The sequence below is a fragment of the Festucalex cinctus genome, chromosome 5 (genome assembly GCF_051991245.1).
Source record: "Festucalex cinctus isolate MCC-2025b chromosome 5, RoL_Fcin_1.0, whole genome shotgun sequence".
NCBI classification, from domain to species: Eukaryota; Metazoa; Chordata; class Actinopteri; order Syngnathiformes; family Syngnathidae; genus Festucalex; species Festucalex cinctus.
In genome coordinates this window covers 10220001-10241425 of record NC_135415.1, presented here as the reverse complement: position 1 = coordinate 10241425, position 21425 = coordinate 10220001, and the positions used below count along the sequence as shown (strand labels likewise).

General features: G+C 39.5%; 2 protein-coding genes across 8 annotated transcripts in view; both read right to left on the bottom strand.

Annotated features, from left to right (window-relative positions):
- Positions 1-656: 656 nt before the first annotated feature.
- Positions 657-16086, bottom strand: ak8 (adenylate kinase 8). Of its 2 annotated transcripts, XM_077520859.1 has the most exons (15): positions 15889-16086; positions 14660-14792; positions 12250-12334; positions 12104-12153; positions 8319-8429; positions 8170-8238; positions 4891-4972; positions 4747-4818; positions 4451-4672; positions 3465-3587; positions 3314-3403; positions 1877-2018; positions 1746-1820; positions 916-1021; positions 657-841 (listed from the first exon to the last, which is right to left on the bottom strand). In XM_077520859.1, the coding sequence occupies exons 2-15, from the start codon at positions 14762-14764 to the stop codon at positions 734-736; spliced, it is 1440 nt and encodes a 479-aa protein (XP_077376985.1). In that variant the 5' UTR covers positions 14765-14792; positions 15889-16086; the 3' UTR covers positions 657-733. The 2 variants fall into 2 exon arrangements, with proteins under 2 accessions (XP_077376985.1, XP_077376984.1); XM_077520858.1 differs by having other exon boundaries at positions 4747-4972.
- Positions 16087-19784: 3698 nt separating this feature from the next.
- LOC144019642 (hamartin-like) overlaps positions 19785-21425 on the bottom strand; it is a 19610-nt gene continuing 17969 nt past the window's right edge. For all 6 annotated transcript variants that reach the window (XM_077522828.1, XM_077522831.1, XM_077522830.1 and 3 more), the window contains one exon: positions 19785-20905. In XM_077522828.1, coding sequence (XP_077378954.1) covers positions 20482-20905 — 424 coding nt within the window. In that variant the 3' untranslated portion in view covers positions 19785-20481. The remainder of the gene's footprint in view (positions 20906-21425) is intronic.

Below are 21425 nucleotides of genomic sequence, written 5' to 3'. Positions count from 1 at the left end.
GATGACGGACGGACAGGTGGATAGATAACAGAATAATCTGGAAATTTGTCTTCAGCTCACCAACAAACACTATCATAATAAAATGGAAAGTAAAACAAACAAAGATGAAGTTCGGCTTCAAAAAGTCAAAACATAAAATGCTTTAAAACTTTAAAATTGAAGATTCATAAAAGCGAGTCCGTTGCTGAACAGATAACACCAAGTCAACGTATACTGATGAGTCTTCTTTGCCTGAAGACTTGCATCCATTTCCCCGCCACTCTTATGAAGCGCTCCACCTAGTGGCCCGCCAAGCAATTGCTCAATAAGTCATTACCAATGTAGCCGTTATAGTGGCTGTATATTAACTACAATATCGTGATACTTGGCGTAGGCATATTGAAAATCAATAGGGAAACAAAGTATCACAATACATCGCGATAATCGTCACACTTTGAAATGTCGGCGAACCCAATCAAATCCGTTGGACCGCCTCTGCCGGTGGCCTCCTCCTATGCAATTCGGCAAAGGTCGGAGGTCACATGATCCATCCCGGACACAGGGCAGAGCTTCTGGATGGAGATTTTTGCCATTTTGATTTTTCTCTCAAATGTGTTGAGATGACAAATGGAAGTTTGAATCCCATTTCTACTTGAGCTTCCCGTCAATGTACAAACTCAGATGCGACAATTTTATTGATTGGAGAAGACAACAAACGATCAATATTCTGGAACATTTCACGCACACATGGACGTCAGTGTTGATGCGTGTGCGTTTGCATGGTGAGTTGTTTGTCCAACGCTTCGAACACACACTGAGGGTCCTGATCGGCATCCACATGCACACCGTCTGGAAAGACACACTACACACACACACACACGTGTTCATGTCACGATTGAATATATTGATCGATCGATCGATCGATCAGTTGCGTACCTGCAGGCCAGCGGTGTGCGTCCTGTACACGGCGAGCGCTTGCGTGACCAAGCGCGTTTTGTCGTCGCACTCGCAGGCGTCGCCGGGCAGTGCCGCCGCTTGTATGCTAAACAGGAAGTGACATCACATGAGCAAGCGGACGACGGCCTCAACGTTGGAGAGAATCCGATACCATGGAAGAATTGATTGAGTCAATTTTTGTTCTTTTGTGCAAATTAGCAACAATAGGCATTATTTTTTTATTATTTATTAATTTTATATATGCATATATATATATATAATTTTTTTTATTATTTTTTTATATCCCTTTATATCTTTTAGTCATTTATTTATTTTGAATTTTGGCAGGTTTGGTCCTCCATAATTGATGATCCTTTTCTTTCTTTCAATTAGGTCTTGTCATTCAATCAATCAATCAATCAAACAATCAATCAATCAACAAACCAACCAATCAATCATTCAATCGTAGCTCATTTATGTGCATTGGTTTTCAGGTTAGCCAGAGCATTTTGAACATTTTGATCTCTTTTGATTTTATGATTTTTTTTTTTTTTTTCCCTTGTAATAGAAAGTCTGCGATTTGCTGGCAACCAGTCCAGGGTGTCCCCGCCTACTGCCCAGAGCCAGCTGAGATAGGCGCCAGCACCCCCCGCGACCCTTGTGAGGAATAAGCGGTCAAGAAAATGGATGGATGGATGTAATTGAAGGTTGGAAATTGTTGTTGTTCCAAATTAGCGACTGACGTATCGTGACGGATCGCTTGCGTCATCTCCCGCCCGCCGTCGAGTTCAGCTGGAAACGAAGACGTTTGTGGTGTCGCACGAACTGACCTGTGATCAGCCAGGTTGTGCTTGATGGCGGTTCGTTGTAAACAAACGTCGTCAGTCAACTCCAGGAAGAAAACCCTGACAAAGACCAGAAAAATCAAAGTGTGCGCGCGTGTGCCTGTTACCTGTGTTACCTGTTGGGCGCGTTGAGCGAGTGGGTGAGATGTTTGGCGTGCTCGAGGTCGCACGGTAGGTGGTGAAGGATCCAACCTCGCTGGCTGCAGTCCGAACGCTCCAGACGCTCCTCAAACACTTTCAAGGTCACGCTCTCCGGAACTGCACGCACACGCACACGCATGCCGTTGACGTGTTGCTGATCACGTGTGTCGCAGTCGTTTCAAGGTTTAATATGGAGGGAACAAATATGGTGCAAAAGTAACTTGTCAAAAAAAACATTACCTGTAGAAAAAAAAAGTATAAAGTTGTATCTGTAAAAGTCGTGATTTGTACCTGCAATAAAAAATATGTACATGTAAAAACTAAAAATGTGTACATGTTGAAAAAAAATTGTACCTGTTGAAAAAAAATGTAACTGTGAAAAAATTTACCTGTAAAAACATGTGTACCTCTAAAAAATGTGTACCTGCAAAAAAATGTGTACCTGTAAAAAAAAATGTGCGCCTGTAAAAAATGTGCACATGTAGAAAAAACTGTGTACCTGTAGGATAAAAATTAAAAAAAAAATTGTAACCGTAAAAAAAAAGAAAAAAATGTATACCTGTAAAATATACATGTAAAAAAATATGTACCTGTAAAAAATATTGTCCCTGTAGAAAAAAAATGTGTACCTGTAAAAAATGTATACCTGTAGAAAAATGTGTATCTGAAAAAAAATATGTACATGTAAAAAATGTGTACCTGTAAAAAATGTATACCTGTAGAAAAATGTGTATCTGAAAAAAAATATGTACATGTAAAAAATGTGTACCTGTACAAAAATGTATCAGTAAATAAATGTGTGCCTGTAAAAATACACCTGTAAAAATGTGTATCTCAACTCAACAATCTGTAAAAAAAAAAATGTACATGGTACATGTAAAAAAAAATGTACCTGTAAAAAAAAATTGTACCTGTAGAAAAAAGTGTAAATTTGTATCTGTAAAAGTCGGGATTTGTTTCTGTAGAAACAACTTGTAGTGAAAGAAGTGGCCACTAGAAGTCACAAGTGTTTTTTCTGCTGCTGTCCAGTCATATGACTTTTGCACCAAATCTCTCACAAAACCAATGGGGTATATGCCATGGAAGAGGCGGGAAGTGATCTTGCACATCAGTTTGTTTCCGGTCCGGGTTGCGAACGCGCAACCGAGAGGCACAAAGTCGGAAGCACAAGTATTTTTGACGCAGCCCACAGGTCGCCAACCGAACCGGAAACAAACTGATGTGCAAAAACAGTCCCGCCTCTTCCGTGTCATATACCCCATTCGTACTCATACAGAAGGGGGCGGGCTCTGGAGGATTTGGGGGCGGGCTGAAGCTCAACCTCATTGGTTGATCTCAAATGACGTCACCTTTTTCCTCATTCATATGCACAAGGTCCAGAGAATTGTCTGACGCGAGCAAGGTGCGCCCACCTGTGCGATTGTGCTGCAGGTACGTTCGCACTTCTTCCCCCACCGCTGACGGGTCGGCTTCAGCCCAAAGGAGGAGGTCGCTGCAACACACTAAAAAACAAAACACGAGACGTGACCGTGACTGTGTGCGCGCGCGCTTGTGCATGCGTACCGTCCACCATCTTGTATTTGTCGGCCAGCATCTTGGCTTGAAGTCTCTTGCCCGAGCCCGGTGGACCCAACAGGAGAACTCGCGGAGTTCGGGAACAACGGCGAGTCCGCAAGAACGCTACCGCTAACGCACACACACAAAACACACATGTTAGCGTCAACATTTTCTTCAAAGTCTACAATGATCAGAGATGGATGGATGGATGGATGCAAGTCTACAGGCAAACAAGACTCAGCAGCTTACTTTTATTATTGTTATTTAGTTTTATTCTTATTATTCTTATGATTCTTATTATTATTATTTTGGTGTATTAATATATATATATATATATATATATATATATATATATGTTATAATTATTTATATTTTTATTATATTATGATTTTTATTTTTGTATTTTTATGATGTATTCTTTATTATTTATTTTTATTATTATTTGTTGATTATTTATTTTATTATTATTCATTTTATTTGTATTTATTTATTTATATTATATTATTATTAGTATTATTATTTTATGATTCGTTTTTTTGTAGATTATCGTGGATTTATGACCTGACCAATATATTGATAATTGCGGTATTGTCATATCGTGAGATAATTGTTACTGTGAGCCTTGTCTGGCATATGGTATTGTATCATGAGGGTCCCACCCCTAATAGAAATGTTCAAAATTATCTGCTGACAACAAAAAAATGTAAAGAGGGTGAACAATGATGACAACTAGATTAAAAATGTTGACCGTTTCTGTTGGCTAAAATTAGACTTTTTAGAATTTTTTTTAAATGACTAAAATGATCAATTTATAGTCGACTAAATCAAAATGGGATGAGGTCGACTAACTATGATCAAAACTAACGTATATTATTGAAATTGGACGAAAACTGAGACTACATTTTTTTTCCTTTCCTAAAATGTTGTTTTCAGTTGCGGTTGTTCTTGTTTTTTCTTTTTTTTGGTGGTGTGTAAAAATAGATTTTTGGAACCTTGCTGGTAGACGTGCGCAGTCGGCTGGTCGGCGTCCAGCGTCTTGAGGATGTGTCGGTAGGCGGACGTCATCCCCGTCACCTTGCAGCGGTAACGCTGCAGGTCGGCCCTCAGAGCGGCGTCGCCGTCACCGGCGCCAGCCGTGACGGTCCGTCTGTCGGCGCCGCAGCGCGCCGCCGCCGCCTCATCGCACGGCCGCGCAAACGTCTCGTGATACACGTCTGAGCGCAGGAAGCCGCGTCAGCTTGCTTGTTTGTTTGTTTTTTATTTAGTTTTTTTGCAGGCGCTCGCTCACCTCCGGTGAGCGGGTCCAGCATCCGGCCGCGGTGGCGCTCCAGGAGGACGTCTTCGCCGGCGTCCAGCAGAACTGACGGACGGGTGCAAACGTATCGCGTCAGTCGCACAAAAGTGGCGGGGAAAACGAGTGCGCAAACCTTACCCACGTGTTTGGGGATGACGCCTCCCTGCTGGAGACTGCGAGCCTGCAGACGAGTTTGGGGGAGCCCGTCCAGCACCCAACCCTGAAACAAAAAAACAAAAAAAAACGTTGGCAAATACAGAAATTCATCTGCATCAGTCATTTGTCATTTTTTGAAAAATATTTGACTCTCTTCCAAGTGGAACTTTGACTCCGTTTAGTAGTGCTGGCTTGAAATAATTGAATAATCGATATGGAATTGATTTTCCTTGTCGGGCCTGATATCGATTCATAAAACCATGAATCAATTGTTTTAATAGCTCTTTTTCCCATAAATTTACAAGACAATAGAATTTTAAAGGACACATTTTTGTATCTTAGTTTCACAGGAATGAAATTAATTAATTAATTAATTAATTAATCAAATTAAATCAATGTAATTAATTAATTACATTAATTTAATTGTATTAATTAATTACATTAATTATTTTCTTACATTTATGAAATACCCCATTTATTTTAAGATAATATTTTAAGACAAGACTTTAAGACAATTCACAATCTTTTTCATTTATATTTACAATTATGAAAATATTTTCATCTCATCCATTGTCAATGTCAACGTGTTTACTTACATGAATAAACAAAATCATTTAACCAGTTACTGACCTGCGCAAAATTTGATTTGGAATTTAATGTTTGTGGCATCTTTCGAATCATGTCCGTGATAGTTAAGAAGAATTGATGTTCCATAATTCATCAATATCGGGTTGAATTGAATCGAATTAGGAAAAAAAATTTAATCGAACTGAATTCTTGTGAATTGAAATCGAATCGATTGAAGAAATTTGTATCAATAGCCAGCACGACTGTTTAGTAGGGATGTAATGATATCCAAACATCACGATACGATACGATCACGATATGAAGGTGAAGGTACAGTCATTATCACCATATTGTGGGGAGGCTGGCGATAAAAAAAAAAAAAAAAAAAGTTCACAATATTGTAAAAACAAAAAAATGAGCTCATACTAAAAAAAACAAAAATAATAATATTGTGTATTTTGTACATAACAGCAATGAAAAATATAAAAATGTTATAAATATTATATAAAATAAAATCTATAATTATGATCATATGGCGATGAGCATGGATTTGAAACAGAAAGGTCAAAACATGCCTTGTGAAAACTTAACTGCACTAAAAAAAAACTAGCCACCAGAGGGTGCCAGAACAGCACAAATGGAAATCAACCTTTTTTTTTTTTTTTTACAGATGTGCCGCTTTTAATATCGCCATGTCATGACGACGATATATTGTGGCGGTTTTTAATATCACGATATCACCATATTGCTGTTATCATGACATCTCGACTGTTTCGACTGCGACCAAATTTACTGCGTGCGTAGAACAAGCATGCACGCAAATGAACAAGAATTAGTTAGGGCAGAAAATGACCTTTGTCTTCATTAATATAAAATTGAATTACAAATTCATTGATGCAGCCGATTAAAAAATAAATAAATAAATAAATAACTCAAATAAAAGCAAATATTTCCAAAAAAAGAGAAAACGGAGGCACTCAAATTCGTTACAAGGAAATGGCCTTTATTCAAACATGGACAGTTAATTTATTAATTAAAAAATGTGGGCCTTTTGGGCAATTTATTTATTTTTTTTACTTGTAACGACTTTTGAGTGTTTTTATCTTTTTTAGAAGTGCTTTGCAGATCCCTCCTGAAGAGCACCAAAAAGACATTTTTGTAAAAAAAGAAATTATAATAAAAAATATTCAATTTTAATTTAATTTAATTTTAATTTCATTTTTAATTCAAAGATGGTCAGTTGATTATAAACATTTTTGGCCTTTTTTTGGCAATTTTTTTTATTTGTAATAACTTTTGAGTGTTTTGTCTTTTTTTAACAAAAGACATTTTTGTAAAAATAAATAAATAAATAAATAAATACATTTAAAAAATCAATTTTAATTTTAATTTAATTCAAATGTTGGCCTTTTTGGCAATTTTCTTTTGGACTTGTAACGACTTTTGAGTGATTTGTCTTTTTTTGGAAGTGCTTTGCGAATCCCGCCACTGAAGAGCACCAAAAAGACATTTTTGTAAAAAATAAATAAATAAATAAATATGTATTCAATTTTAATATAATTTTATTTTATTTTAAATTTCAATTTTAATTCAAATGTATTCAAATGTTGATTTAAAAAAATTGGCCCTTTTGGCATTTTTTTTTATTTTTTATTTTTTTTACTTGTAATGACTTTTGAGTGTTTTGTCTTTTCTGGAAGCACCAAAAAGGCATTTTTGTAAAAACAAAAACAAGATAAATAAATACATTTTGAAAATTCAATTTTAATTTTAATTTAATTTAATTTCCATTTCAATTTTAATTCAAATGTATTCAAACATGGACAATTGGTTAAAAGATGTCGGCCTCTTTGGCAATTTTTTATTTATTTTTTATTTTTTTTACTTGTCATGACTTTTGAGTGTTTTGTCTTTTTTTTGGAAGTGCTTTGCAAATAGATCCCGTCACTGAAGAGCACCAAAAAGACATTTCTGTAAAAATAATAATCATAATAATAAAATGTAAAATTTTAAAATAACTTAATTTTAATATCAATTTTAATTTAAATGTATTCAAACATGGCCAGTATATTTAAAAAAAAATGAGGCCCTTTTTGCCAATGTATTTATTTATTGATTTATTTTTACTTGTGATGACTTTTGAGTGTTTTGTCTTTTTTGGAAGTGCTTTGCAGGTACATTCCGCCACTGAAGAGCACCAAAAATACATTTTTGTAAAAAATAAATAAATAAAAATGTATTAAATTTTAATATAATTTAATTTTAATTTCTCTTTGAAATTCAATTTTAATTCAAATTTATTCAAACATAGCCATTTGATAACAAAACATTTTTGGCCTTTTTTGGCAATTTATTTTTATTTTTTTACTTGTAACAACTTTTGAGTGTTTTGTCTTTTTTGGAAGCAGCAAAAGGCATTTTTGGAAAAAAAAAAAAAAAAAAAAAAAAACTAGTAGCACTCCTGCATGCTCTTAAAAGCACAAAATTCAAACGGATAAAAATGCAAAAAATATCCTTTTTTCTTTTTAATTGAAAAGTAATTTCAAAAACATACTTTGGACCTTCTTGCACTCAACAAATAATAAGAAGCAAATCAAAAAAGTTGACGTACAAAGGTCAAAGGTTCCGAAAGGAGATTCCGATGACTTACATGAGAAAATAAAGGAAAACAAGATGGAATGTGTGCGTGCGTACCGTGTTGAAGCAGTCGGAGCGCTTGAGTCTGGCTTGAATCAAATCCACCAGAAGGTCATCGGGCACCTCCTGACGCATGCACGCAAACAAACAAACAAACAGGGCAGGTGGCGCGCGCTGTACGCGGCGGCGGGTGCGCGCGCACGTACCTGTTGCTCCAGCGCCAGGCGGCGCGCCCGCTCGCCCGACGCCGACTCCTGGTCCAGGAGGGTTTCCATGGTAACGTGAACGGCTCCCAGCTCGGCGCACAACCTCCTGGCCTGAAAACACACGCGGGAAGGTCACGTTCGCCACCAAGGTTATTTTAGTTCACACAAAAAAATTATTATTATGGGGTCGAAGTCACTGAGGTGGTTGGAAAGCTCCTTGGTGGCAGGGCCCCGGGGGTGGATGAGATCCGCCCGGAGTTCCTAAAGACTCTGGATGTTGTGGGGCTGTCATGGTTGACACACCTCTACAACATCGTGTGGACATCGGGGACAGTGCCTCTGGTTTGGCAGACCGGGGTGGTGGTCCCCCTTTTTAAGAAGGGGGACTGGAGGGTGTGTTCCAACTACAGAGGGATCACACTCTTCAGCCTCCCTGGTAAGGTCTATTCAGGGGTGCTGGAGAGGGTCCGTCTGGAAGTCGAATCTCGGATTCAGGAAGAGTGTGGTTTTCGTCCTGGCCGTGGAACAGTGGACCAGCTCTACACCCTCATCAGCATCCTTGAGGGTGCGTGGGAGTTCGCTCAACCAGTCCACATGTGGTTTTTTTTGGGATTTGGAGAAGGCGTTCAACCGTGTCCCTCGTGGAGTCCTGTGGGGGGTGCTTCGGCAGTACGGTGTACCGAACCCCCTGATACGGGCTGTTCGGTCCCTGTACGACCGTTGCCAGAGTTTGGTCCGCATTGCCGGCAGTAAGTCGGATTCGTTTCCGGTGAGGGTTGGACTCCGCCAAGGCTGCCCTTTGTCTGTCACCGATTCTGTTCATAACTTTTATGGACAGAATTTCTAGGCGCAGCCGAGGCGTTGAGGGGTTCCGGTTTGGTGGCCTCAGCATTGCATCTCTGCTCTTTGCAGATGATGTTGTGCTATTGGCTTTATCAGACCGTGATCTCCAACTCTCACTGGAGCGGTTCGCAGCCGAGTGTGAAGCGGATGGGATAAGAATCAGCACCTCCAAATCCGAGACCATGGTCCTCAGTCGAAAAAGGGTGGCGTGTCCTCTCTGGGTCGGGGATGAGATCCTGCCCCAAGTGGAGGAGTTTAAGTATGTTGGGGTCTTGTTCACGAGTGAGGGTAGGATGGAGCGAGAGATCGACAGGCGGATCGGTGCAGCATCTGCAGTGATGCGGACTCTGTATCGGTCCGTCGTGGTGAAGAAAGAGCTGAGCCAAAAGGCAAAGCTCTCGATTTACCGGTCGATCTACGTTCCGACCCTCACCTATGGTCATGAGCTGTGGGTCGTGACCGAAAGAACGAGATCCCGGATACAAGCGGCCGAAATGAGTTTCCTCCGCAGGGTGTCCGGGCTCTCCCTTAGAAATAGGGTGAGAAGCTCGGTCATCCGGGAGGGACTCAGAGTCGAGCCGCTGCTCCTCCGCGTTGAGAGGAGCCAGCTGCGGTGGCTCGGGCATCTGGTTCGGATGCCTCCTGGACGCCTCCCTGGGTGTTCCGGGCATGTCCCACCGGTGGGAGGCCCCGGGGACGACCCAGGACACGCTGGAGAGACTATGTCTCTCGGCTGGCCTGGGAACGCCTTGGGATCCCACCGGAGGAGCTGGTTGAAGTGGCTGGGGAGAGGGAAGTCTGGGTTTCCCTCCTCAAGCTGCTGCCCCCGCGACCTGACCTCGGATAAGTGGAAGAAGATGGATGGATGGATGGAAAAAAAATTTAACTGCAATTAAAAAAACATTTTATTTTATTTTTTTTATTGAACATATGAACCAGCAACAGAAATACTGAAATGAAAAGAAAAAATATTAGAAAGAAAAGGAAAGCTTTTTTTTTTTTTTTTTTACATACATGTTTATCATTAGTTGATTCTGTATATTTTCATCACTTCAGAATTCTTATTGCTCTTTTTTTTTCATTTGAAAAGAGGGTAAGTATTTGTTTTGTAAGCATTTCCCCATATTTCCACACAAGAGGTTAGATATGGTTAGATAATTTCATTTCATTAGCATAATAAAATAATAACGAAAAAGCTTTTTTTAAAAACAAAACACACTGAAACTACATTTTATGTTTACAAAATTAACTAAAAGTAACTCTAATGACAGCAGAAAATGTTCTCGTTTTAGTCTTTGGTTATTAATTGAATGCATGAGCCTTTGAGGATGATTTCTAATGTGATTTGAAGTACATTTATTTTGATATTAACCGGCATAAGGACGTTTGAAAGTGTGTCACACAGAAGTAACATCATTGAGCAGCAGCCAATAGAAAAGCACCAAAAGATGACGTCGCTCCCATGCTGGCTTTTAAATATTGTGCACAAGTCATACATATTTAAAAAATAAATAAATAAATAAATAAATAAAAACTAAAACTAATACCGTCTTAAACTAACTAAAACTAAACTAAAAATAAGCATTTATAAAATAACTAAAACTAAGAAAAACTTGAAACCACACTGAAAACTCATTAAAACTAAGTAAATTTATTTAATTTATTTAAATTTGTTTTTTAAATATTGTGCACAAGTAGTACACGTTTAAAAAAAACTAAAGCTATTACCTTGAAAACTAATTAAAACAAACTACATTTATTTTTTATTTAAATGTGTTTTTTTTTTAAATGTTATGCACAAGTAATACACGTTTAAAAAACAACTAAAACTAATACTGAAACTAACTAAAGCTAAACAATAAGTAAGCATTTATTAAATAACTCAAGCTAATAAAAACTGACAGAACCACCCTGAAAACTAATTAAAACTAACTAAATTTATTTAATTTATTTAAATTTGTTTTTTAAATATTGCACACAAGTAATACACATTTTTTTAAACTACAACTAATACTGAAATTGACTAAAACTCAACTAAAACTAAGCATTTATTAACTCATTCACTGCCAGTCATTATAGAAATTTTTTACATTTCCAATACTCACGTGATATTACATTCAATAATTATATATAAACCGAATCTACCAAATAACAGAATAGACTCCCTACTTTTTGTCCCGTCCCGTTCTTTTATAATTGACAGCAGAAAAATGTAGGTTTGCCAAAATACAGCCATTTCTCCCATGGACTCTGAAACTGTGTTTATTTCCTATAAAATGGGGCAATGATGTCATCTACCGGTGGTTGGGCATCAGTAAAGTTGTTTCCAAGTTTGATATTTACAGTGGAGCATGCTCAGATTCGCCCCCATTTAGCACCGCTCTAAAAAATACAATTGACAAGTATACTTGTCAAAGGCAGTGAATGAGTTAAATATTTAAAACTAATAAAAACTAACCTGTAACCACCCTTAAACTAATTAAAACTAATTTTTTTTCATTTATTTAAATTTGTTTTTAAAATATTGCACACAAGTAATACACATTTTGTAAAAAACTAAAACCAATACAGAAACTAAAACTAAACAAAAACTAAGCATTTATTAAATAATAAAGACAAACCTGAAACCACCTTGAAAACGAATTAAAACTAGCTCAATTTATTTAATTTATTTAAATTTGTTTTTTAAATATTGTGCAAAAGTAATACACGTTTAAAAAAAAAACTAAAACTAATACTGAAACTAACTAAAATTCAACTAAACTAAGCATTTATGAAATAAAGTAACCTGAAAGCACCCTGAAAACAAATGAAAACTAAGTTCATTTTTAAAAAACCCCAAAAGGAATTCAGAACAAACTGAAATTAAAAATTGGCAAACTATAATAAGTCTGTTCAGGACCCCGGACGGATGGGTGTGAGCGAGCAAGCGAGCGACTCACCAGTGTGGTTTTGCCCACGGCGGGGGGACCCATCAGGACCACCCTGGGAACTGACACGCACAGTAAGGCAGGAAGGAAGGCAGGAAATGGTCATCATCGTCATCGTCATCGCGGTGCGCTGCTTAAACGTGCGCTGTTGGACTGACCGTGCACGCTGCTGTCCTGCAGCAGAAGCAGAAGGTACGCGATGGGGTCTCCGGGCTGCTCCACGGCCAGGCTGGACACCATGCTCTGAAATACCAGTGTGACCATATATCCATAACGCCATAAATCCTGATCATTCGTTTCCCCATAGATTATCCATATGTCTACGCAAGTATCGCGATATTTGTGGTTCATATCCAGCCACTAGAACAGCTCCATTGTTCGTGACTTATTGAGCAAATACTTGGTGGGCCACTAGGGGGAATGCCTCTTAAGAGTGGTGGAGAAATGGATGGAAGTCTTCAGGCAAAGACTCATTATCTTAGTTTTATTATTATTATTATTATTATTATTATTATTATTATTATTATTATTATTGTTATTATTGTTATTATTATTATTATATTTATGTATTTATTTATATTTATGTATCATATGTATTACATGCATATATTATATATATTTATATATTATATATTTATTTAAATTTTTATTTATTTTGAATTATTTCTTATTTTTCTATTTTTATTATTATTTATTTATTTATTTTTGATTATTATTTATCGATTATGTATTTATTTTATTAATACTTACTTTATTTTTATGTATTTATTTATATTATTATTATTATTATTATTAATATTATTATTTTTTATTATCATTTTATTTATATTTATGTATGTATATATTATATATTTATTTATATTTTTATTATAATATCAATTATTTTATTTTTTTGTATTTTTATTATTATGAATTATTATTATTTTTATTATTATTATTTTATTTATATATCATATGTATTATATGGTGCCCTGCGATTGGTTGGCAACCAGTCCATGGTGTCCCCCGCCTACTGCCCAGAGCCAGCTGAGATAGGCGCCAGCAGCCCCCGCGACCCTTGTGAGGAATAAGCGGTCAAGAAAATGGATGGATGGATGTATTATATGTATATATTATATATTTATATATTTATTTATTTATTTTTATATTATGAATTATTTTTCACTTTTATTTTTATTTATTTATTATATTTATGTATCATTTGTATTATTTGTATATATTATATAGAGATTTATATTATATAGTTATTTATATTTGTATTATATTATGAATTATTTTTTATTTGTATTATTATTTATTGATTATGTATTTATTTTATTCTTATTTATTTTATTTTTATGTATTTATTATTATTATTATTATTATTAGTAGTAGTAGTAGTAGTAGTAGTAGTAGTAGTAGTAGTAGTATTTTATGATTATTATTTCGTAGATTATCGGGGCTTTATAACCTGATTAATATATGGATAATTGCAGTATGGTCACATCGTGGGATCATCTTTATCGTGAGCCTCATATCGCATACTGTATCGTATGGTGAGGTACCCAGAGGTTCCTTCCCACCCGTACTCTTTCAACGTTTCAAGACAAATAACAACCCGCTCACGTTCAAACTATCGACCGTTGCGGTGGTGTGGGTTCCACACGGCTCCATTTTGGGGCCCCTGCTCTTTTCGTTGACACAAAAATCTTGTTAGCACGCTAGCTGGCTCCCCTTGCTAATGCAGTCCCTTGTTTGCTGCATGGCTCTATTATTATTATTATTATTATTATTATTATTATTATTATTATTATTATTATTATTATTATTATTGTTATTGTTATTATTGTTATAATTAGTTTTGTTTTGTTCCGCATCAACGCGGGAAGGTTTGAATGATTGCAAAAATATAGAATTCTTATTCAAGTGTATCCCTTGAACGTGAAGAAAGCAAAAAAGTGGATTATCAGTGCGGTCTGACAAGCCAACATTTTTTTTTTATCGTTTTTTTTTTAATTTTTTTTATAACTTTGTTTATTAAATTTTCAGTGAATACAATAACAACGGAAACATTTTAAAGGTGTACAAGCTTCACCTTTTCTTAAAAAAGAAAGAACGCCCCCCCCCCAAAAAAAAACAAACAAACTATAAAGTAGTCATCACAGTAATATAACAGATCAATAAAACTAAAAAGAACCACAAATGGAAAAACAAAACAAAAAATAACAATCAAACATTAACACCAACAGGCATCAGTTAAGTAAAAATATACAATACAGAAAACAATAGGCATCTCAAATCAAAATAGTAGCAACGACTCCACCGCCATCACAGCAAAGAATAAAATCATGTTTCTAAATATCCAAAGCGCCTCAGTCAGATGGGAGCATATCAGACTTCTTGATAAATGCCAAAAATTGACCCCACAAACTCTCAAACTCAATAGAGCGGCCAATTAAGGACAGTCTAATTTTCTCTAACTTAAGAAAGTAAAGTGTCTCTCTGATCCAGCAGGTATGACAAGGCAGCGACTGAGATTTCCAATTAATCTCCTGGCTTGCAACAAGCCAACATTTTGGAGCGTCTCACCTGCACCAGGTGTATGATGTTGTGCTGGTCGGCATAGATGGACATCTGAGGCGGGACCCGCAGGGGCTGAACGCTCTCCTCCATCGTCGCCTTCGCCTTCTTCATCGACAACAACAGCGAGGGTGTCACTCGTCTAAAAAAACAAAAAAACAAAACAAAAAAGCTTGCATTCATTTGATTGGTTGATGGGCCGAGCTCCATGTTGTCATAGCAACCGTGTTCTTGCATGACGCAACTACTTCAAACTTGAGAACAAGAATTTTGCATGATTATATTGCATTTATATAAAAAGAAAGGTGAAACAAATTCATGTCCTTCTGAGCAATTTTGGGAGGGTTTGTTTGTTTGTTTTTTCAAATTTATTTTTAATTGTTTTTTCTCTAATTCATGGAATCATTTTTTACCCTTTTTTTTATATATAGAAAATGTTATAAAAATATTCAAAAAAATTAAAAAGAATTCCATTAAAACCATTAACCCCCCACCCCCCGACAAAATTTACTCAGAAAACGTTTTTTTTTTTTTTCCAAGTGAATGCAAAAAATGCAAAAATCCACTGGCGGAAGCAGGCTTCTGACAATGTAAAAAAATAAAAAATAAAAAATAAAAATAAATAAATAAATAATAATAATAATAAGTTTTAAAAAACATATTTACAGTATACTTTTTTTCAAATTTAATTTTGTTTTTTTCTAATTTATGGAATCTTTTTTTCTATTTTTCATTTTTTTTTAAGAAAAAGTTGTGAAAATATATTAAAAAAAAAAAAAAAATATTCAATTAATTTAAAACCATTAATTAACCAAGTTTGAATTTTGTAGGAGTTCGTTAAAATATGACCCCTATAAAAAGGCCACAAAAAATGGCTATAAATCCCAACGTAAATCAAATTGCCGGACTTCCTGGTTTGAATTAGAATATGGCACCAAGAGACTTTTTTTGAACATCGTGGACTGTTACATATGTCTCAAAATTTTCGTAGCTCTCGGTGCTACGTATGAATGATTTTGCATGCCACGGCAACAGCGTGCGACGAAATAAAAAGCTTTCGATAACTTTTCATTTCCAACGGAGCGGTCACTCGTCGTTGCTCGGGCCCTAATTACTCGAGTGGCGACGAAGGTTAAAGTTGATTTGGCTTGGCGAGCTTCGTCCAAAGTGCTGTTGCCGCCAAACAAACTGGAAACAAATTCGTGAAATTTGACTTTTTTCATGTTTTCAGATTTTACCTGCTAACAAAAGTCCTCTTGCGCCTTCCGCAGCTGTGGGACGCCGTCGTCGTTGTCCCGGCAACGCCGTCATGATGTCACCTTCAAAGGACAGTAAGCAAAAAAAAGAAAAAAAAGAAAGAAAGTTTTTGGGAAAAGAAAATAATGTCACATATGCAAATATGTAGAGCAGTTTGTAGCAGTGTCACGACATGTTTTGCGACAGACGTTTTCCGGCAGTTGTGTCCACGCGCCAAACGTACTTCGGATCATTCTACAGAAAATGAATGAATCGTACTACATTTCTTAGGGTGGAAAGTTATATCCATAAATGTAAAGTAAAAACCTCAAACGCTTTTGTGTATTTTTTGACAATAAATGCAGTGTGTCATATGATGTGTAAACCTTTGATAAAAAACAGAGGCCATTCACCTGACCCAAACCTTATTTTTGTTTTTTTTATTTCCCTTTCAGTGCAGGCTGGGTGGCAGCCAAGGGAGGAGACCTTGGCGGACCGACCCCCGGCTACAGAAACTGGCTCTTGGGACATGGAATGTCACCTCTCTGGCAGAGAAGGAGCCCGAGCTGGTGTGTGAGGCAGAGAAGTTCCGACTAGATATAGTCGGACTCTCCTCCACGCACGGCTTGGGCTCTGGTACCAGTCCTCTCGAGAGGGGTTGGACTCTCTTCCACTCTGGAGTTGCACACGGTGAGAGGCGCAGAGCAGGTGTGGGCATACTTATTGCCCCCCGGCTCAGCGCCTGTATGTTGGGGTTTACCCCGGTGGACGAGAGGGTAGCCTCCCTCCGCCTTCGGGTGGGGGGGACGGGTCCTGACTGTTGTTTGTGCATATGCACCAAACAGCAGTTCAGTTCAGTTCAGTACCCACCCTTTTTGGAGTCCTTGGAGGGTGTGCTGGAGAGCGCTCCCCCTGGGGACTCCCTCGTCTTGCTGGGGGACTTCAACGCTCACGTGGGCAATGACAGTGAGACCTGGAGGGGCGTGATTGGGAGGAACGGCCCCCCTGATCGGAACCCGAGCGGTGTTCTGTTATTGGACTTCTGTGCTCGTCACGGATTGTCCATAACGAACACCATGTTCAAACATAAGGGTGTCCATATGTGCACTTGGCACCAGGACACCCTAAGCCGCAGTTCGATGATCGACTTTGTAGTCGTGTCATCAGATATGCGGCCGCATGTTTTGGACACTCGGGTGAAGAGAGGGGCAGAGCTGTCAACTGATCACCACCTGGTGGTGTGTTGGCTCCGTTGGTGGGGGAAGATGCCGGTCAGACCTGGCAGACCCAAACGTATTGTGAGGGTCTGCTGGGAACGTCTGGCGGAATCCCCTGTCAGAAAGAGTTTCAACGCCCACCTCCGGCAGAGCTTCTCCCTTGTCCCAGGGGAGGCGGGGGATATTGAGTCCGAATGGGCCATGTTCCGCGCCTCCATTGTTGAGGCGGCCGATCGGAGCTGTGGCCGTAAGGTGGTCGGTGCCTGTCGCGGCGGCAATCCTCGAACCCGCTGGTGGACACCAGCGGTAAGGGATGCCGTCAAGCTGAAGAAGGAGTCCTATCGGGCCTTTTTGGCCTGTGGGACTCCGGAGGCAGCTGACGGGTACCGGCTGGCCAAGCGGAACGCGGCTTCGGCGGTTGCTGAGGCAAAAACTCGGGGATGGGAGGAGTTCGGTGAGGCCATGGAAAACGACTTCCGGACGGCTTCGAGGAAATTCTGGTCGACCATCCGGCGTCTCAGGGGGGGAAAGCGGTGCACCATTAACACTGTGTATAGTGGCGATGGGGTGCTGCTGACCTCAACTCGGGACGTCGTGAATCGGTGGGGGGAATACTTCGAAGACCTCCTCAATTCCACGGACACGTCTTCCTTTGAGGAAGCAGAGTCTGGGGACTCTGGGGTGGGCTCTCCTATCTCTGGGGTCGAAGTCACTGAGGTGGTTGGTAAGCTCCTCGGTGGCGGGGCCCCGGGGGTGGATGAGATCCGCCCGGAGTTCCTAAAGGCTCTGGATGTTGTGGGGCTGTCATGGTTGACACGCCTCTACAGCATCGCGTGGACATCGGGGACAGTGCCTCTGGATTGGCAGACCGGGGTGGTGGTCCCCCTATTTAAGAAGGGGGACCGGAGGGTGTGTTCCAACTATAGAGGGATCACACTCTTCAGCCTCCCTGGTAAGGTCTATTCAGGGGTGCTGGAGAGGAGGGTCCGTCGGGAAGTCGAATCTCGGATTCAGGAGGAGCAGTGTGGTTTTCGTCCTGGCCGTGGAATAGTGGACCAGCTCTACACCCTCAGCAGGATCCTCGAGGGTGCGTGGGAGTTCGCCCAACCAGTCCACATGTGTTTTGTGGATTTGGAGAAGGCGTTCGACCATGTCCCTCGGGGAATCCTGTGGGGGGTGCTTTGGGAGTACGGGGTACCGGGCCCCCTTATACGGGCTGTTCGGTCCCTGTACGACCGTTGCCAGAGTCTGGTCCGCATTGCCGGCAGTAAGTCGGATTCGTTTTTTTTTTTCCAGTGAGGGTTGGACTCCGCCAAGGTTGCCCTTTGTCACCGATTCTGTTCCTAATTTTTATGGACAGAATTTCTAGGCGCAGCCAAGGCGTTGAGGGGTTCCGGTTTGGTGACCTCAGCATTGCATCTCTGCTTTTTGCAGATGATGTGGTGCTGTTGGCTTCATCAGGCCGGGATCTCCAACTCTCACTGGAGCGGTTCGCAGCCGAGTGTGAAGCGGTTGGGATGAAGATCAGCACCTCCAAATCCGAGACCATGGTCCTCAGTCGGAAAAGGGTGGCGTGTTCTCTCCGGGTCGGGGATGAGGTCCTGCCCCAAGTAGAGGAGTTCAAGTATCTTAGGGTCTTGTTCACGAGTGAGGGTAGGATGGAGCGAGAGATCGACAGGATCGGTGCAGTAATGCGGACTCTGTATCGGTCCGTCGTGGTGAAGAAGGAGCTGAGCCAAAAGGCAAAGCTCTCGATTTACCGGTCGATCTACGTTCCAACCCTCACCTATGGTCACGAGCTGTGGGTCGTGACCGAAAGAACGAGATCCCGGATACAAGCGGCCGAAATGAGTTTCCACCGCAGGGTGTCCGGGCTCTCCCTTAGAGATAGGGTGAGAAGCTCGGCCATCCGGGAGGGACTCAGAGTCGAGCCGATGCTCCTCCGCGTTGAGAGGAGCCAGCTGAGGTGGCTCGGGCATCTGGTTCGGATGCCTCCTGGACGCCTCCCTGGGGAGGTGTTCCGGGCATGTCGCATCGGCGGGAGGCCCCAAGGACGACCCAGGACACGCTGGAGAGACTATGTCTCTCCGCTGGCCTGGGAACGCCTTGGGATCCCGCCGGAGGAGCTCGTTGAAGTGGCTGGGGAGAGGGAAGTCTGGGTTTCCCTCCTGAAGCTGCTGCCCCCGCGACCCGACCCCGGATAAGCGGAAGAAGATGGATGGATGGATGGATGGATATTTCCCTTTCATTTTAAACATCTAACAACTCACGTTACATTTGTTTGGACTAACACTGCAATGAAAACAGTTCGTGAGAGTTCAATGGGGTAATGCCACGGAGACGGGACTTCCGCGTTTTCACACCTCAGCTTTGTTTCCGCTTCCGGTTTGCGACGAGTGGGCCACATCCCAATACGTACTTGCGCTTTGCATTTTGTGCCACTCTCGGTGGCACATTCCAGTCAACAGTTGCAAGAAACAATGTACAGGATAAAACTGTAAAACCAGTTAAAGGGAAAAAATAAAATAAAAAATCATATCTGAGACCGAAAATGCTTTGACCAAATCAAAAATGTAAACATCTTACGTTTCTAACAGCAAACATGTTTTAATTTTTTGTCAAATTCAATTGTGAACTTTTGGGGTTCATTTGAAATATTTTTCATCACAACAAATTTGGGAGAAGTGTAAAGAAGAAAGTTTATTTTATTACACAACAATGGAGGACTTTAATTTTTTTTATGTTGCACTCAACAAAAACTTTCCAAGCAGAGCACTTCTTGTACTTGAAAGTCTGTGGACAATTCAACAGTGCATGCATCGGATTGAATTTTGCACACAAGAATTTTTAAAAATCAAAACAAAAGACAAAAAAAAATGAAACACAAGCAAATCTTAAAAAAAAAAAAAAAAAAAAAAAAAAAAAACTAACTTCATGCAATTCCTGAATTTGATTATTTGTGGTTGGTTGTTTTTAAAATCAGATTTTTACTACACAATATTTACCTATGTTGTGCATTTTTTTATCTTGCATACAAGAAAGAGAACTCAAAATCTCTAAACTAAAAGGAAGCATTAAAAAAAATACATTAACAACAACCATGCTCTGAAAATGGGAAAAAAAAAATTGAAAAAAATATAACTCAAAATAAAATCAAAAGAAACTATGATAAATCTAAAACTATTATATTTTTGTGCATTAATGAAAGCAGTGTGTTCATCTTATATAAATAATTGTAAAAATCTATCTCAAATATATATATCTATATAAATACTATACAATAATTTAGAATATATAGCAAAAACGTCATTCAATCCATTTTTATTTTCTGGTGTTGACATTGTGAAGAATGAAAAGGGGCGTGGCCTCGGCGCCGCATCACAAGTGCGGAGGAGGCGTGGTGTCGTCGTCATAGTCCATGATGCTCAGCTGGCGCCGTCGTTGGCGGACCGCCAGCCAATCGTCATCGTCAGGGGGCGGGGCCTCCATCTGGGGACTTCCTGCCCGTGGCAGGGCAGCATCCTGGCTTCCTGTCTGGACCTGCTCATCATCATCATCATCTTCATCTTCATCTTGGCTCTCTGGCTGCTCCGCCTCCTCTGGACTGCGATTGGGCGGCCTGAAGAGCTGCCACGCCCTCTGCTCAAGGAACGAGCCAATCTCCAGCGGGGACTCGATGGGGGACGACGTCGAAGGCGACGATGTGGTGGCTGAGGGGAGGAGGAGGGGGGAGGTGGACGAGCGGGACGCGGCAGCGGAAGAGGGCGGCCGGCGGTCGGCGACGTCATCAGCGGCGGCGGGCCTGCGTATACCAAAAGATGACGACGTTACTGTCGTGATATCATCGCCGTGGTCACGTAACCACAGTTATGGAGGACCAAAAAGGCTCAAATTCAATAAATGAAATAAATACATACATAATAAGAAATAAATAATACGAATAATAAATAAATAAATACGTAAAATTAAATAATGCAAATAATAATAAATACATAAATGAAAATGAAAATAGAAAAATAAAATTTTGATCATAATTAATGGCATGACTTCAATAGTCAACTCACGATTAATCATTAATTTTATATCTGTTCTAAATGTACAATAAAATGTTTGTTTTCCCCCAAGTGTTCATACTCGTTAACATAAAAGTGGGGAAAAAATGAACTATTATAAATATGGCTGCATCTTTTAGTCATTGATCCAGTCGTTTCATATAATCCACAAAAATTTACTTAAAAAAAAAAAAAAAGAAGATGTACAGTACTGCAAAAAAAAAAAACAACTTTTTTTCTGCCACTAGAAGGCAAATTGCATTTGTAAGC

Excerpts from the sequence above, each read along its gene's own strand:
- ak8 (XM_077520858.1), bottom strand. The coding sequence starts at position 14,764 with ATGAAGAAGGCGAAGGCGACGATGGAGGAGAGCGTTCAGCCCCTGCGG. Across the intron at positions 2,019-3,313 it reads CCTGCAGCACAATCGCACAG|TTCCGGAGAGCGTGACCTTG; the intron begins GTGGGCGCACCT and ends GTGTGCGTGCAG. Across the intron at positions 1,821-1,876 it reads TCGCTCAACGCGCCCAACAG|GGTTTTCTTCCTGGAGTTGA; the intron begins GTAACACAGGTA and ends GGTCTTTGTCAG.